This window comes from Thalassophryne amazonica, unplaced genomic scaffold, assembly GCF_902500255.1.
Source record: "Thalassophryne amazonica unplaced genomic scaffold, fThaAma1.1, whole genome shotgun sequence".
Lineage (NCBI taxonomy): Eukaryota > Metazoa > Chordata > Actinopteri > Batrachoidiformes > Batrachoididae > Thalassophryne > Thalassophryne amazonica.
In genome coordinates, this window is record NW_022986291.1 from 51,466 (window position 1) to 66,527 (window position 15,062).

Consider the following 15,062-nt stretch of genomic DNA (forward strand, 5'->3'; position numbering starts at 1 on the left):
ATCCAGAGTAAGGATCTGGTTAGACACCATGTTTCTAAGATTTGTGGGGCCAAGTACAATAACTTCAGTTTTATCTGAGTTTAAAAGCAGGAAATTAGAGGTCATCCATGTCTTTATGTCTGTAAGACAATCCTGCAGTTTAGCTAATTGGTGTGTGTACTCTGGCTTCATGGATAGATAAAGCTGAGTATCATCTGCGTAACAATGAAAATTTAAGCAATGTTGTCTAATAATACTGCCTAAAGGAAGTATGTATAAAGTGAATAAAATTGGTCCTAGCACAGAACCTTGTGGAACTCCATAATTAACCTTAGTCTTTGAAGAAGATTCCCCATTTACATGAACAAATTGTAATCTATTAGATAAATATGATTCAAATCACCGCAGCGCAGTGCCTTTAATACCTGTGGCATGCTCTAATCTCTGTAATAAAATTTTATGGTCAACAGTATCAAAAGCAGCACTGAGGTCTAACAGAACAAGCACAGAGATGAGTCCACTGTCTGAGGCCATAAGAAGATCATTTGTAACCTTCACTAATGCTGTTTCTGTACTATGATGAATTCTAAAACCTGACAAATTCTTCAAATAGACCATTCCTCTGCAGATGATCAGTTAGCTGTTTTACAACTACCCTTTCAAGAATTTTTGAGAGAAAAGGAAGGTTGGAGATTGGCCTATAATTAGCTAAGATAGCTGGGTCAAGTGATGGCTTTTTAAGTAATGGTTTAATTACTGCCACCTTAAAAGCCTGTGGTACATAGCCAACTAATAAAGACAGATTGATCATATTTAAGATCGAAGCATTAATTAATGGTAGGGCTTCCTTGAGCAGCCTGGTAGGAATGGGGTCTAATAGACATGTTGATGGTTTGGAGGAAGTAACTAATGAAAATAACTCAGACAGAACAATCGGAGAGAAAGAGTCTAACCAAATACCGGCCTCATTGAAAGCAGCCAAAGATAACGATATGTCTTTGGGATGGTTATGAGTAATTTTTTCTCTAATAGTTAAAATTTTATTAGCAAAGAAAGTCATGAAGTCATTACTAGTTAAAGTTACAGGAATATTCGGCTCAATAGAGCTCTGACTCTGTCAGCCTGGCTACAGTGCTGAAAATAAACCTGGGGTTGTTCTTATTTTCTTCAATTAGTGATGAGTAGTAAGATGTCCTAGCTTTACGGAGGGCTTTTTTTATAGAGCAACAGACTCTTTTTCCAGGCTAAGTGAAGATCTTCTAAATTAGTGAGACGCCATTTCCTCTCCAACTTACAGGTTATCTGCTTTAAGCTGCGAGTTTGTGAGTTATACCACGGAGTCAGGCACTTCTGATTTAAGGCTCTCTTTTTCAGAGGAGCTACAGCATCCAAAGTTGTCCTCAATGAGGATATAAAACTACTGACGAGATAATCTATCTCACTCAAAGAGTTTAGGTAGCTACTCTGCCCTGTGTTGGTATATGGCATTGGAGAACATAAAGAAGGAATCATATCCTTAAACCTAGTTACAGCGCTTTCTGAAAGACTACTGTAATGAAACTTATTCCCCACTGCTGGGTAGTCCATTAAAGTAAATGTAAATGTTATTAAGAAATGATCAGACAGAAGGGGGTTTTCAGGGAATACTATTAAGTCTTCAATTTCTATACCATAAGTCAGAACAAGATCTAAGGTATGATTCAAGTGGTGGGTGGACTCATTTACATTTGAGTAAAGCCAATTGAGTCTAATAATAGATTAAATGCAGTGTTGAGGATGTCATTTTCAGCATCTGTGTGGATGTTAAAATAGCCCACTATAATTATCTTATCTGAGCTAAGCACTAAGTCAGACAAAAGGTCCAAAAATTCACAGAGAAACTCACAGTAACGACCAGGTGGACGATAGATAATAACAAATAAAACTTTTTTTGGACTTCCAATTTGGATGGACAAGACTAAGAGACAAGCTTTCAAATGAATTAAAGCTCTGTCTGGGTTTTTGAATAATTAATAAGCTGGAGTGGAAGATTGCTGCTAATCCTTTGCCTCGGCCCGTGCTACGAGCGTTCTGACAGTTAGTGTGACTCGGGGGTGTTGACTCATTTAAACTAACATATTCATCCTGCTGTAACCAGGTTTCTGTAAGGCAGAATAAATCAATATGTTGATCAGTTATTATATCATTTACTAACAGGGACTTAGAAGAGATAGATCTAATGTTTAATAGACCACATTTAACTGTTTTAGTCTGTGGTGCAGTTGAAGGTGCTATATTATTTTTTCTTTTTGAATTTTTATGCTTAAATAGATTTTTGCTGGTTATTGGTGGTCTGGGAGCAGGCACCGTCTCTACGGGGATGGGGTAATGAGGGGATGGCAGGGGGAGAGAAGCTGCAGAGAGGTGTGTAAGACTACAACTCTGCTTCCTGGTCCCAACCCTGGATAGTCACGGTTTGGAGGGTTTAATAAAACTGGCCAGATTTCTAGAGATGAGAGCTGCTCCATCCAAAGTGGGATGGATGCCGTCTCTCCTAACAAGACCAGGTTTTCCCCAGAAGCTTTGCCAATTATCTATGAAGCCCACCTCATTTTTTGGACACCACTCAGACAGCCAGCAATTCAAGGAGAACATGCGGCTAAACATGTCACTCCCGGTCCGATTGGGGAGGGGCCCAGAGAAAACTACAGAGTCCGACATTGTTTTTGCAAAGTTACACACCGATTCAATGTTAATTTTAGTGACCTCCGATTGACGTAACCGGCGTAATAATATATAAGATATACCTTACTGAATTTTCATGAGTTTAAATATTTGGGGTTAACTGTCCAAAGTAATGGAGTGTGGTGGAGGGGTGAAGAAGAGAGTGCAGGCAGGGTGGAGTGGGTGGCGAAAGGTGGCAGGAGTGATTTGTGACTGAAGAATGTCAGCAAGAGTGAAGGGGAAAGTTTACAAGAGACCAGCTACTGTATGTTGGACAGCTTAGAGACGGTGGCACTAACAAAAAGACACGAGGTGGAGCTGAAGATGTTGAGATTCTCTTTGGGAGTGATGAGGATGGACAAGATTAGGAATGAACATAGAGGGACATCTCAGGTGGGACGGTTCAGAGACAAAGTCAGAGAGGTGAGACTGAGATGGTTTGGACATGTGCAGAGGAGGGACCCAGGGTACATAGGGAGAAAGATGCTGAGGATGGAGTTACCAGGCAGGAGGAGAAGAGGGAGGTTTATGGATGTGCTGAGGGAGGACATGCAGGTGGTTGGTGTGACAGAGGAAGATACAGAGGACAGGGTGAGATGGAAACGATTGATCTACTCAGTTTTGTTGTGATTCGGCGCTGCATAAATTAAATAAATTGAGTTGAACCTGCTGTTGTGCCCCCTAATGGGAGCAGCTGAAAGAAGAGAGTTTAATTTAATTATTTATTCCAGTTGAATTGGTGGTACTTGGAAAACCAAATATGTTCTTAGGTGATACTCACTGTAAAAAGATTGATTACTAGAATATTCACACTGAGTCAAACTCTTGTTTTGACTTATTTAATGTTATATGCTAAAGGTGTTAGCACTTTTAGCAGCTCCTGGTAGCTTGATATGTTAGGTCCCTTTAATGCACGATTACAGAGAAAATAAATGGCACTTACTTACTTTGTATGCTCTCACCAAAGTAAATACAATATTATGAGAACCACCACGCAACCACCAAAAATATGAAATCATAAACACCCAAACCCAGGCTAGCTTATCTGGTTCAGACGGGGTCCTTCAGGCTTCATTCAGCACACACACCGAGTGACATGCTCCACCCCTTTATGCATTTGTGGGTGTGTTGTGACTTAGACTTGACTTAGATGTCTTTTTCCTGATTCTCTCCCGTCAGCTCCAACCAGTCCCAGCAGAAGACTGCCCCTCCCTGAGCCTGGTTCTGCTGGAGGTTTCTTCCTGTTAAAAGGGAGTTTTTCCTTCCCACTGTCGCCAAGTGCTTGCTCATAGGGGGTCGTTTTGACCGTTGGGGTTTTTCTGTAATTATTGTATGGCTTTTGCCTTCCAATATAAAGCGCCTTGGGGCAACTATTGTGATTTGGCACTATATAAATAAAATTGATTTGATTTTGATTTGATTTAGACAGTCAGCACTGTCAACATGGCAGTGCCCAGACAAGGGGCTCATATCAGCTGTTCTGGGTCTCTGAGGACGTGACGTCACGCAGGTCTTATCCAGGATAGACTACGTCTGTGTGCATGCAGAGTTACTCTGCGGTTGTACTGTAACACACTCATACATTCATCACGTAGCAGTACTCCAACCCGTCATGTGGCTTCACGCAGTAACATTCAAACACTGTTCATCTGCCTTCTGCTTCTATGTGCTTCTGGACTTATGTACTTGAGATGTACCTACCTGTAGGGCAGCATATGGTCTTCATCTGAGATGTCCACACGGTCTGAGGAAGCTGTCCCTGTGGTATTTGTTCTCTGGAACGTGTTTACTTTGGACAGTTCTGGAGTGTTGTTCTTCACAATGAAGGAACTGGATGGAGTTGATGTCTGCAGAAAAACATGACTCGTGTTACTCTGCCACGCTGTGTAAGCCCAGGAAAAGACAAAGAAGTTAATCCTGGTGCCTACCATCATCTGTCTGTCTGGACTCCTCACCACTTCTGCCAGTGGAGTGAGGAGAGACATGGAAGAGATGTTCAGAGCATCTTCCTCCTCACCTTCCTCTTCCTCATCACCATGATCTGCACTCTGCGCAAGGATGCCATCAAACAGCTCGTTAATAACGTCGGAGTTGATGGACTGGTCAACATTCATCTCTACCTCAAAGTCGACTGAGGTTTTCTCGGCTGGAGGTGTCTCAGTCCGCAGAGGACTGGATGCTGAAGCTGAGGGAGAAAAGAACACACTCCTCACAATCTGTGACCACGCTCACAAAACGATTCATACAAGAAAACAAAATCTAATCTCATGTCTCCCGCATGCTGTAATTTCACATCGTGAATCCTCCTCCTGTGGAAGTGATAAAGCAGACAAGAACTCAAATATGTACAGTTTATTCAATCACAAATAACTCCTACAGAGTTGCCAGGATATCTTGGTGGCTTCCCTCAGTCTCCTTGCATGGTCACCCACTCCAGACACATTTATCATAGAGTGCTATTCTCTTTTTGTTTCTTAATGAATGATGGAAATTAAATCCGAGACCTAGATAGATAGAGACAGATACTTTAACGATCCAAAAGGAAATTTAAACACCCCGTAGCTTAAAACACATCCTTATACAGTACATTCAACACACACAAGGACAAAAAACCAGAGTGGATATTCATGATGAGGGTACATTCCACGTTCAGTCACTGTAAGTGCAAATGCATCAATAGGGGGAGCAGTGCAAAAAGTGGGTCAATGTGACCATACTACAAATCTTATGTGCTATGAATCTTAAAAAACACTTTCCAATGCATTAAAAATACCAATAAGTAAATAAATATTAAAAAGTCAAGACCTCAAACCCCATAATCCATATTATCCTGGCGCTTCAGGGAAAAGTTAAAAAGCTGAATGGCCTGGGGAACAAAAGATTTCCTCAGCATGTCTGTTGAACAAGACAGAGAGCAGTCTACCACTGAACAGGCTTTTCTGCCTGTTCAGTGAGCTATGTAAGGGGTGGCGCTTATTATCCATGATTGACAGGAGTTTGCTGAGGGTCCTTTTCTCAGCCACCAATGCTAAGGACTCCAACTCAGTGCCAACCACAGAGCCAGATTTTCTCACCAGTCTGTCGATACGTCCAGTATCCTATATATCCTATATCCTCCAGACCTATTCAGTGATTTGAAAATCTAAATATGACTGGATATAAACCTGCCCTGAAATGATTGTTTGCATATAAAACCTCTGCATCTACCCTTGTGGGAGCCAAGGGGTTAAATGCTCTTGTCTCTTGTGTGGACATTTCTTGGTTCATTATAGGCATCCTGTGTTAAAAATGACATTAATCCACATCCCCATGCAAAACTAATCCAGTCTGAATAGGACTTTTGCTGGACTCTGTGGTGTGTTGGGAACTTGTCTTATGAGGAGACTCCACGTTGTCAGCTGCACACTGAAGTCTGGAATATAACAGCAGTCCTCTACGGTGAAGAACATACTGGGGAGCACGCTTGATGTCAGCACCTATGTGAGCAAATCCCATTAATTCTGAACAAGTTTCTTTACACTGAAACCAGGAAAGACCGCCAAGAAATCTGGTGAATGACTCAGCGAGTGAGGTTATGTCACAATTAAAATGTGATCACTTCATAATGCACCTTGAAGGCTAAAGCCACACACACACACACACACACACACCTAGTGTATGCGGGCACACCTCCCCTGTTGCCAAGTTTAGAAAACCACAGATTTTTGTTTGTTTTGAGGGAAATGCGTCATTTGCCAGTACTGATGGGTCAAGCTACCACACAACGGGCTGACGCTGGTCATGCACATCAGTAAACTCCAGGGTCTGTATTCACAAAGCATCCGAAGAAAATAGCACTTACACCCCATCACACCTAGCACGAATGAGGCCGAATCCCAGCCGAATGACAATTCGAACCACACTCAGCAAGTGTCGAGATGCATTCAGAAATGTCAGACAGCATTCACAGAGCCTTTGAACAGGCAGTCGGTTGTGCGGCTGCCCAGAATGTCAAAATCCAGTCACACTAGAGGCCAAATGAGCCTGACTGCCATTGGCCAAAGCTGCAACACAATCGAATACGTCGGACAGCTATCTGAGTGCACCCCAAACAGTTGGGTGCAATCGCGCGGCCAGGCGAAATGTAGAGCACATGCTCTCCACTGTTGAGGTGTGTTTGAAGGGAGCAAAGCTTGCACAGTGATCAAAGTGCAGTCTGCTCACCATCTGACTGGATTCTAAATGTGCTGATGGCATCAAAACAGCATTTGAAACAGTCTGATCGCATACAAGGGTAATTTGCCATGGTCAGGCAGGGCACAACCTGCCGGCATGTTCCGACTGTGGCACAGATGAGTTGAATGTGCACCTCCACTGGATCCCGTTCAGGGAGGGAAAACAAAATATTATGTGCACACATTCATGTTCCCATGGGTTAGATAATGTATGTGAAATAATATGATAATCATAGCTGTAACATAACGTGCAGGTGTGCCGCACTGCGCTGCTGCTACATGGTGACTTGATCCATGTCACAGGCTCAACACACCGCACCACAACGGAGCTGAATGGGATGTAACAGCTGTAATACACATATCATGACATGAACACCGTGTACCTCTGTAAGAGGAATGACAGGGCAACTGGTTGGCTAGCCCTTCACAACATAAATAGAAATAAAAGCTCACTTTCAGAATGGCTCCAGGTGCGTGTCACAGCACAGGGCAGACACCAGCAGGAACTGCAATCTGTAATAACCAAACTCTCATCCTGCCAGCGCCGTGAGCTGCCAGCATCAGATTTCTAATGTCCTGTCCACCAGGAAATATAATTCCCATACGGTGCAATGCCCGCTGCGTGTCACAGCACCTAACAGGTGACTGCAAGCTCCAAACAGTCTAAAGCATTGACCGATAGCCAGGGCACACACGTAAACCAGTGTGGTCAGCTCATCGACCTAATTACCTGGAAAGAGGAAAGGCATGGGGCTCTCTCATCTGAACAAACTGCTGTGTGTGAGCTCCAGTCACCTGACTGCTCCGTTTGTCCTGTGTGAACTCCCTCAATTGAATGAACTGCTGCGCGTGACCGAGCCCACCTGGACAGTGCATCCTGCTGTCCGCTAAACAGGTGGTATGCTGGTGGGTAAGTGTGAGATTGCACACATGCAACGGGGGGGCACTGATGTGCTAAAATCAGGACCTGCCTTACCTCTCCTTTGGTTTCTGTATTTTATCCAATATGAACTGATGTAGCAGCACGGTGGCTTAGTGGTTAGCACTGTTGCCTCAGAGCGAGAAGGACGTGAGTTCAATTCCTGTGGCCTTTCTGTGTGGAGTTTGCATGTTCTCCCCGTGTTTGCGTGGGTTTCCTCCGGGTGCTCCGGTTTCCTCCCACATCCAAAGACATGCGGGTTAGGTGGTTTGGAATCTTTAAAAAATTGTCCGTGGGTGTGTCTGTGTTTGTTTGTCTATTTGTGGCCCTGTGACAGACTGGCGTCCTGTCCTGGGTGTACCCCGCCTCACACTCTATGACTGCTGGGATAGGCTCCATCCCCCCGCGACCCTTATTTGGACTAAGCGGTAGAAGATGAATGAATGACTGACTGAACTGATGTATGTGATACAGGCAGGGCTGTGAAATGAAAATGGTGAAATCTGAGGAAAACTTGCAGGGGGTCTGGGGGGCGGTACAGCTCCCCAGGAGCCGGGGTCTAAGGCCCTGTGGGGCCCCAGAATTAAATTTTTATATAATGATACTGTTTCAGCATCTCCTGGAAGAACAAATCTCAAACTTAGTGGATATTTAAAAGATCCTATAGTCAACCTTTTATTTGACCCGTCAATGATTATGTTGAAATAACAGAATATGACGTGAAAGTAGGACCTGGAATGATTTTCCTTTTAATTGTAAACCAAATTATGCATTAACTCAGAACAATTAAACTACATGAAATTTATGAAGACTGAAAAGACTGTTAAACCATGTCAAAAACCACAGCTAAAGATTGTAGAATATTTGGAAAATCAGGGTAAAATATCAATAACATACCTTATAGTAAAAAGTCACTTCGGCTGTTCCCTTGTTTGCACTCGGGGTCGCCACAGCAAATCCAAGGTGGATCTGCATGTTGAATTGGCACAGGTTTTACACCGGATGCCTTTCCCAACGCAACTCCACATTACATGGAAAAATGTGGCAGGGGTGGGATTTGAACCCGGAACCTTCTGCATTGAAACCAAGCCAATTAACCACAATACATTATAGTAAAAAGTCACTTATATTCTTGTGTAAATTCATGCAGCCTAAATCCATTCAAAGCCACAATGTCTTTTACAATGAAAGAAAGTCTAGATTAGTGAAAAAAGTCACATAATCTTGTCTAAAATCCTGTTTGAACAGCAGAATGTGTATTTTCCAGAGAGATAAAAATTCTGTGTTTTCCTGAGAGGGCACAGTTTATTTTTACCGTTTCTTTTATCTTTCAGGTGTGTTGATGAAGCCAGAGATGATTCCACGGATTTTTGTCCTTATCAGACTTTTTCAAACCGTCTTTCTCACCATCTTCTCTCTGTGCGATGTCGCTCCGTGACACAGACATGCTGCACAATTCTTTTAAAAACTTGAAAGCTCTAAAAGTTTTGGATGTCCACATGCTAAGTTTAGCTTAAGCGTCACACAGGAGCCACACAGCGTCACCGCAGCAACCAACCAGTCCTGCTTTATGACAACTGTCGTAACAGCTACACTTTGAGTGGCATTTTTCCTCCACGAAACTCTGCGGATCCGAGGAAACTGATTTGTATCTGTGACACACAGATCAGTGTCAGCGGACTTATAAAACTTACACGATGTCGTAAAAAAAGAACGCTCTGCGATAAGCATTTTAAAAACTCAGTGATGTTCACAATTAAAGAGTACATCACTAACACCCCCCACCCCCCCCCTTTCCCCATGATGTTTTCACAGCCCTGGATACAGGGTCCCCTGATAATTGGTTTACTGAAATGCATGACTAGCTGCTTACCGGTAATAGCTGTGGGTCTACACGTCTTTGATCAGATGTCCATAATAATCTGATCACATGCAGTACAGTGATGCGATAGTTCAGGGACCCTGGTTTACGTGTAATTAGTTCACGGGTTGGATGTCACCCAAAACCACAGTGGGACACGGCAAGTCTTCAGAAGAGCCATGCCCTCCTTGCTTGTCATCTACACAAACCTGGGGTGGTGATCAGAACGCACACGTACAGGATTTGACGTGCATCATCAAGCTGCTGCACCCCATATGTGCATGAATCAGCCGAGGTGGCTTAGGCCCACGTTCTGGATATTCACATGGAATTTGTACATGGCTGGTCAAACGTTTGTCTCTCATGACTGCATCCCAAAAGTTTGGCTTTTTTGGCCCATTTTGCTTCATTTGTGCTCATTCGTGCCAAGTGTGACGGGGCCCTTAGTGACGTCATTCTAAGAAACATTTTTGAATTCCCTGAACTCTAAGACATTTCTGAGAATTTTCCCTTGGGAAGTTATTTATAAAGCATCTTAGGCCTAAGGTGAAAAGTTGTTAAGAGAAGGGAAGAGGACTTTTAAGAAGCCTAACAGTGTCTTAAAGAGACAAGACAGCTGAAAGTCAGAGAGATTCTCCGTATGCTGAGTGCCAGTGATTCAGTAACACGCTGATCAGTTCATTTTACTGTCCATTCATAAGTAGAAGTGTATTTGTTTTGTTTTTTTCTCTTTCCCTTTCTGTGACAACCAATCGCAGCTCTTGGAGGACTGCGTCATACCTAGCAACGGGGTAAACTCCACCTCCTCACAGAAATAGGTTTCTGTCCCCTCCGTGCTCAGAGTTGCTCTCAGACACTTCCTTGATCACTCTTAAGGCCCCCTGCCATGATCGTGCCTTTGACTCACGCATTAGTACGAGCTGGAGAGTAAACTCATCTGTAACTGGTGCAGACAGGACGAAAGAGGGGCGCCGGTGCACACTATTCTGCAGAGAATTTTGAAATGTTCATAAAAATCTTTCACACATAAATGTCGTGCTACGTGACGCAACCTAATCGCCAACACGATGTGCAACTTGTCAAGTGGCGTAAAGAAGTCATCAGAGCGCAGCTCGTGTGGAGGATTATAACGAAGTTAAATCTGTTATAAACATACTTTAACAGCTGCACACAAGAAGTAAAGAACACACAACTGTTTTATCAAGCAATGACAATGTAAGCATGACAAATAATTACCTTTTTAGACGGCTCAAAATGCTTTCTGCAGCTTGTTAGGTGCGCGCGAATAGCTGAAGTGGGAGCCTCCTCTGTGATTCAGGAAGTGATTACAGCCGTTTTCAATGGCCAATGTGCAGAGAAAATGATTAATCAGACACAAAATAATTACTTTATATACACACACACCATCCGACGCAGAGCACGTGGCAGGCGGTAGAACAAAGAATGGCAACCAGCTGGGAACACAGCGGGTGGGATCATCACTACAACGTGCGTGCTAGTGCGCGAGTCAAAGGCATGCTCATGTCAGGGGGCCTTTAGCCTCAAGATTCTGAATCTGTAGGCTCAGTTGGGAGCTCTTGTGAATACGGACCCTGAACATTAACAGAAATATTCATCCAACAAAGCGGAAGCTCAGAGGACCTGGAGGCGTGCACGTGGTGGGAGTGTCTCTGATCTCAGCAGATGGTGATGTGGGTTCTTCATGTGGCTCACAGGAGGCAACACCACACTCTGGCTTATAAAGCTGTTCCTAAAACAAACAAAATTATTTCAGATACATGGACATGAAAACAAAAGTGTTTTGTAAGATGTAACAAACCTTGATTTCTGTATTTTTCTTGATTTCTGAACAGTCGTCTTTGTCTTTCCACACATTGTTTCCCTTCTGCAACCGGCTGCGGATCTGAGCCAGCTCACACTCTCGCTCCTAAAATAAGGGGAATGTGTTCACAGTGCTGCGTTACTGTGATCTGAAAATAACACCAAGAGTTTAAGATGAGGACATCTGCAGCGCCCCCCACCAGCTTCTGTCTCTGGGTGAGATCAGCAGTCGCTGTACTGGCAGTCTGGGCGGCTCGGAGCTTCTCCTGCATCAGTCTGGTGTTTGGTGTAACACTTGTCGGAGTGTTGGCCTTGGTGGGTCGCTGGACTGGGGAACGCTCCTGGCACCTCTCCCCAAATCGCTCCAGGAAAGACTTTACACCTACTGACGATCGACGGGAGTTGGAACAAATTATTTCTTTCACACATCTGGAAACACCAGAGACATCAACCGCTGACCTGGACACATGGTTAAAGAGCTCTGAGAGCCGTTACCTACACTCACTAATGGAACAGAGCTCATGGTTTAAAACTTTTTTTAATCTCAGTGTATTTTCACAATAAAAGTGTTTATGGGCGGGGAACTGACACGAAGCAGTTGACTGAGTCGATGGTGCTGCTCAGTGGGATATCTTGACAATTCACGGAATCCCTGAAAATTTGCTGGATGTCATTGCTGGCCTGTACAGGAGTACTGAGCCTGTACAGAGTAGAAACAGAGTGAATTTGCCGCCAAAACATTGGCATTCCAGCCCCCCCGTCTTCAGGGATCATGTTCTGTCTCCAGGTCTTGTCACCGAGTGTTGCGTAATCTCACACAGTCCAGAAAACTGGACTCCTTTGTTGATGGAGACTTTTTACAGGTGACGATATAAACGTTGTGGAATGAATCAATGAATGGATGGATGCAGTGATTCCAGCACCTGAGGTCACTTAAACATGTACCTGGTTTGAAATGGACTTTTTAAGAGCAGGTGTAAAATCTGCCTCCATATACTTTGATTTGGCCAGATCTTTACTTCGAGTTGACATACGAGCAATTTAAAAGTTGAGAATCTGGTTTGGTCATAAGGATTCATTACAATACTACAATGATTAAAACCACTTTTTGTCCCAAGTGAAAACATGTAGACAAATTTTTAAAAAGTTGAAAAATATCAGAGTTGCTCTTTAGTCAGTAGGACCAAAATGAATCTGTAGAAACTGCCACTACACTGACCCACACTTGCAACACAACACCCAAAAATGGCAAATATTTTTTGCTTAAAAACTGCTAATGATTTTTCACCCCCCCCCCCCCCCCCCAAAAAAAAAAAAAGCTTGTTCCATGTGATTGCTGTATCTGAGTAGTTTTTTTTTTTTAACCACTCAATCAAGTTGGAGTCGAATTCCAAACACAATCATAATTAGTCATAGACATAGTTTGTCTGTGGTACGATGAGGTGAAGAGCAGCATAATAACAACAAGTAGCAGTATTAGTATGACAAACATCTTCAAAAGTGGACCTTTATTCACGGGGTGTTGTGGAGGGCACATCCACCCCACAACACCCTCCTTCCATCTGGACGTGACGGTTTATCTAAAGGCACCTTGATACTTGCATGAATTTGATCCCCGCACTGATGCACAATTCGTCGTGCCAACGCACAATTCGTTGTCCTGCTTGAAGCCACGCTATATAAAATCATTTTGTAGCTGATGATGAACTTGGCTGATGAAACCATCTCTCATCGCTCCCAAAATCAGAGACATTATCTACAGTTGCAGGTTGTCTCGTGAGCATCATGCAGTGGAGAATGCAGTTGGAATCTTGTGTCAAAGGTAATTATTTATAATATATATTTTGTAATGGATTGGTAAAACAGTTGCATTTTCATTACTTCTTATGAGTTAGTTATGTTGATTACAGATGCAACATCTCATCATGATCGTTCAGATGCCCTACTCACAATGACATGCATCGACACACAATGTTTTTCAACAGCTTCATGACTAGTTCATGAAATTAATACGTGCCAGACGATTCTCCGGCCAATCTCACGCTCCATCATCCCCTCACTAAGGCTGTCACAATTAAGAATTTCTGGAGACGATTAATTGTCAGGCAAATAATTGCGATTGACGATTATATTTATATTCTACTATCGTAATATAATTACACAACTCTGGAAGAACGTTTGGCTTCTGTGAGTGGAGAAACTGGGAATAGTGCAACATTTTTATCGTCATTTTACTTACAGTCCCAACTTTTTCTGATTTGTGGTTGTTTCTGCTGCATTTATGAAATTACAGAACTGCTATAAAGAAAAGTGTTAACATTTTATTGTGTTTTAAAACTTTGTGGAGCAAATGCAAACACCAAACTCTTATAAAGAAGGAAAAAACACCTGGACGTGCAGGAAAACTGATATAAACTTAACAGAACAATGCAGGCTGATTTGACTCCCCTTATTTTTTTTGTATAAATAAATCAGAACACAAAAAGAGGCAACTCACTTTGAAATGAATAAAACATATAGCTTCAGCTTAATAACTTTGAATATCATCAGTCACGTTTTGTGCTTTTAAACACGACATTAAGCTCAAGACTGAACAAATAAATCCCTTTGGAAAATAACAGCTGTTAAAGATCAGCTTTTTGTGATCTGTGCCTCTGAACATCACTGCACAGCTTCTCCACATCAGGTTTTTTTTATTTTTAACCCGTGTATGCATAATTTTTGCTCAGTTCATTTATATATTATCATTTTTTAAGGATATTTGACCGTCTATTTCGTCTCATGATCTCATAAATTCAGTATACGACGCGCACATGGTGTGAGCAGGACGGTGCCATCAGAACCACACGTGTAGAGAAAGTACAGAGAGTAAAGGCAGCTCCACAGTTTGGTTTTGTTTTTTTAGCATGTTCACTCGGGTTAAAATCCTCTCTGCTCCGCACTCGCTGTCTCACATGATGGTTCACAGCAGGACGTAACATCTCGTGCCTCCGTTCAGGAATCTCCCTCTCTCGCAGTCTGCAGCGAGTTGACTCCGCGCGTATACACACACACACACACACACCTCCTTCGGTAAACTGCGCATTTTAAACGGCTTTCAACAAGATGGCTACTGTTTTAATCGGCCTTCTTGTCCAAAATTTGAATATCCAAATGACGGAAGGGCGGCTCGCTGCCTAAAACTATTAATTGAGAGGAAATCAAAGACTTAAATAAAATAAACAACTCGTCGATGACTAAATTAGTTAACAATCGTCATTTCAATCATCGACGTAGTCATGACTAGTTGAGGCAGCCCTACAAAACCGAAAAGCATCCACAGCGGTGTTGTGGTACGTGACTTTGGAACCAGAACCTCCTCGCACTCCATGTTATTATCTGAGCCTCGCTAACCATCCGAGCCCATTGTCCGACAGATCTTCAACTCACACCTCCAGCAGAGCTTCTCAAGCATCCCTGTGGAGGTTGGGGGCATTGAACCAGAATGGGCAATATTCAAAGCTTCCATTGCTGAAGCTGCAGCGGGGAGCTGTAGCCTGAAGGTCTTAGGTACCTCAAGGGTCAG

General features: G+C 43.0%; 1 protein-coding gene across 1 annotated transcript in view; it reads right to left on the reverse strand.

The window, feature by feature from the left end:
* anln (anillin, actin binding protein) overlaps nt 1-15,062 on the reverse strand; it is a gene marked incomplete at its 3' end in the record, with an annotated part of 89,714 nt that overhangs the window by 44,580 nt on the left and 30,072 nt on the right. Inside the window, exons 6-10 of the mRNA XM_034165529.1 lie at nt 11,698-11,882; nt 11,496-11,603; nt 11,318-11,426; nt 4,611-4,867; nt 4,384-4,529 (exon numbers count right to left, since the gene is read on the reverse strand). Of these exons, the coding sequence (XP_034021420.1) occupies nt 4,384-4,529; nt 4,611-4,867; nt 11,318-11,426; nt 11,496-11,603; nt 11,698-11,882 (805 nt within the window). The remainder of the gene's footprint in view (nt 1-4,383; nt 4,530-4,610; nt 4,868-11,317; nt 11,427-11,495; nt 11,604-11,697; nt 11,883-15,062) is intronic.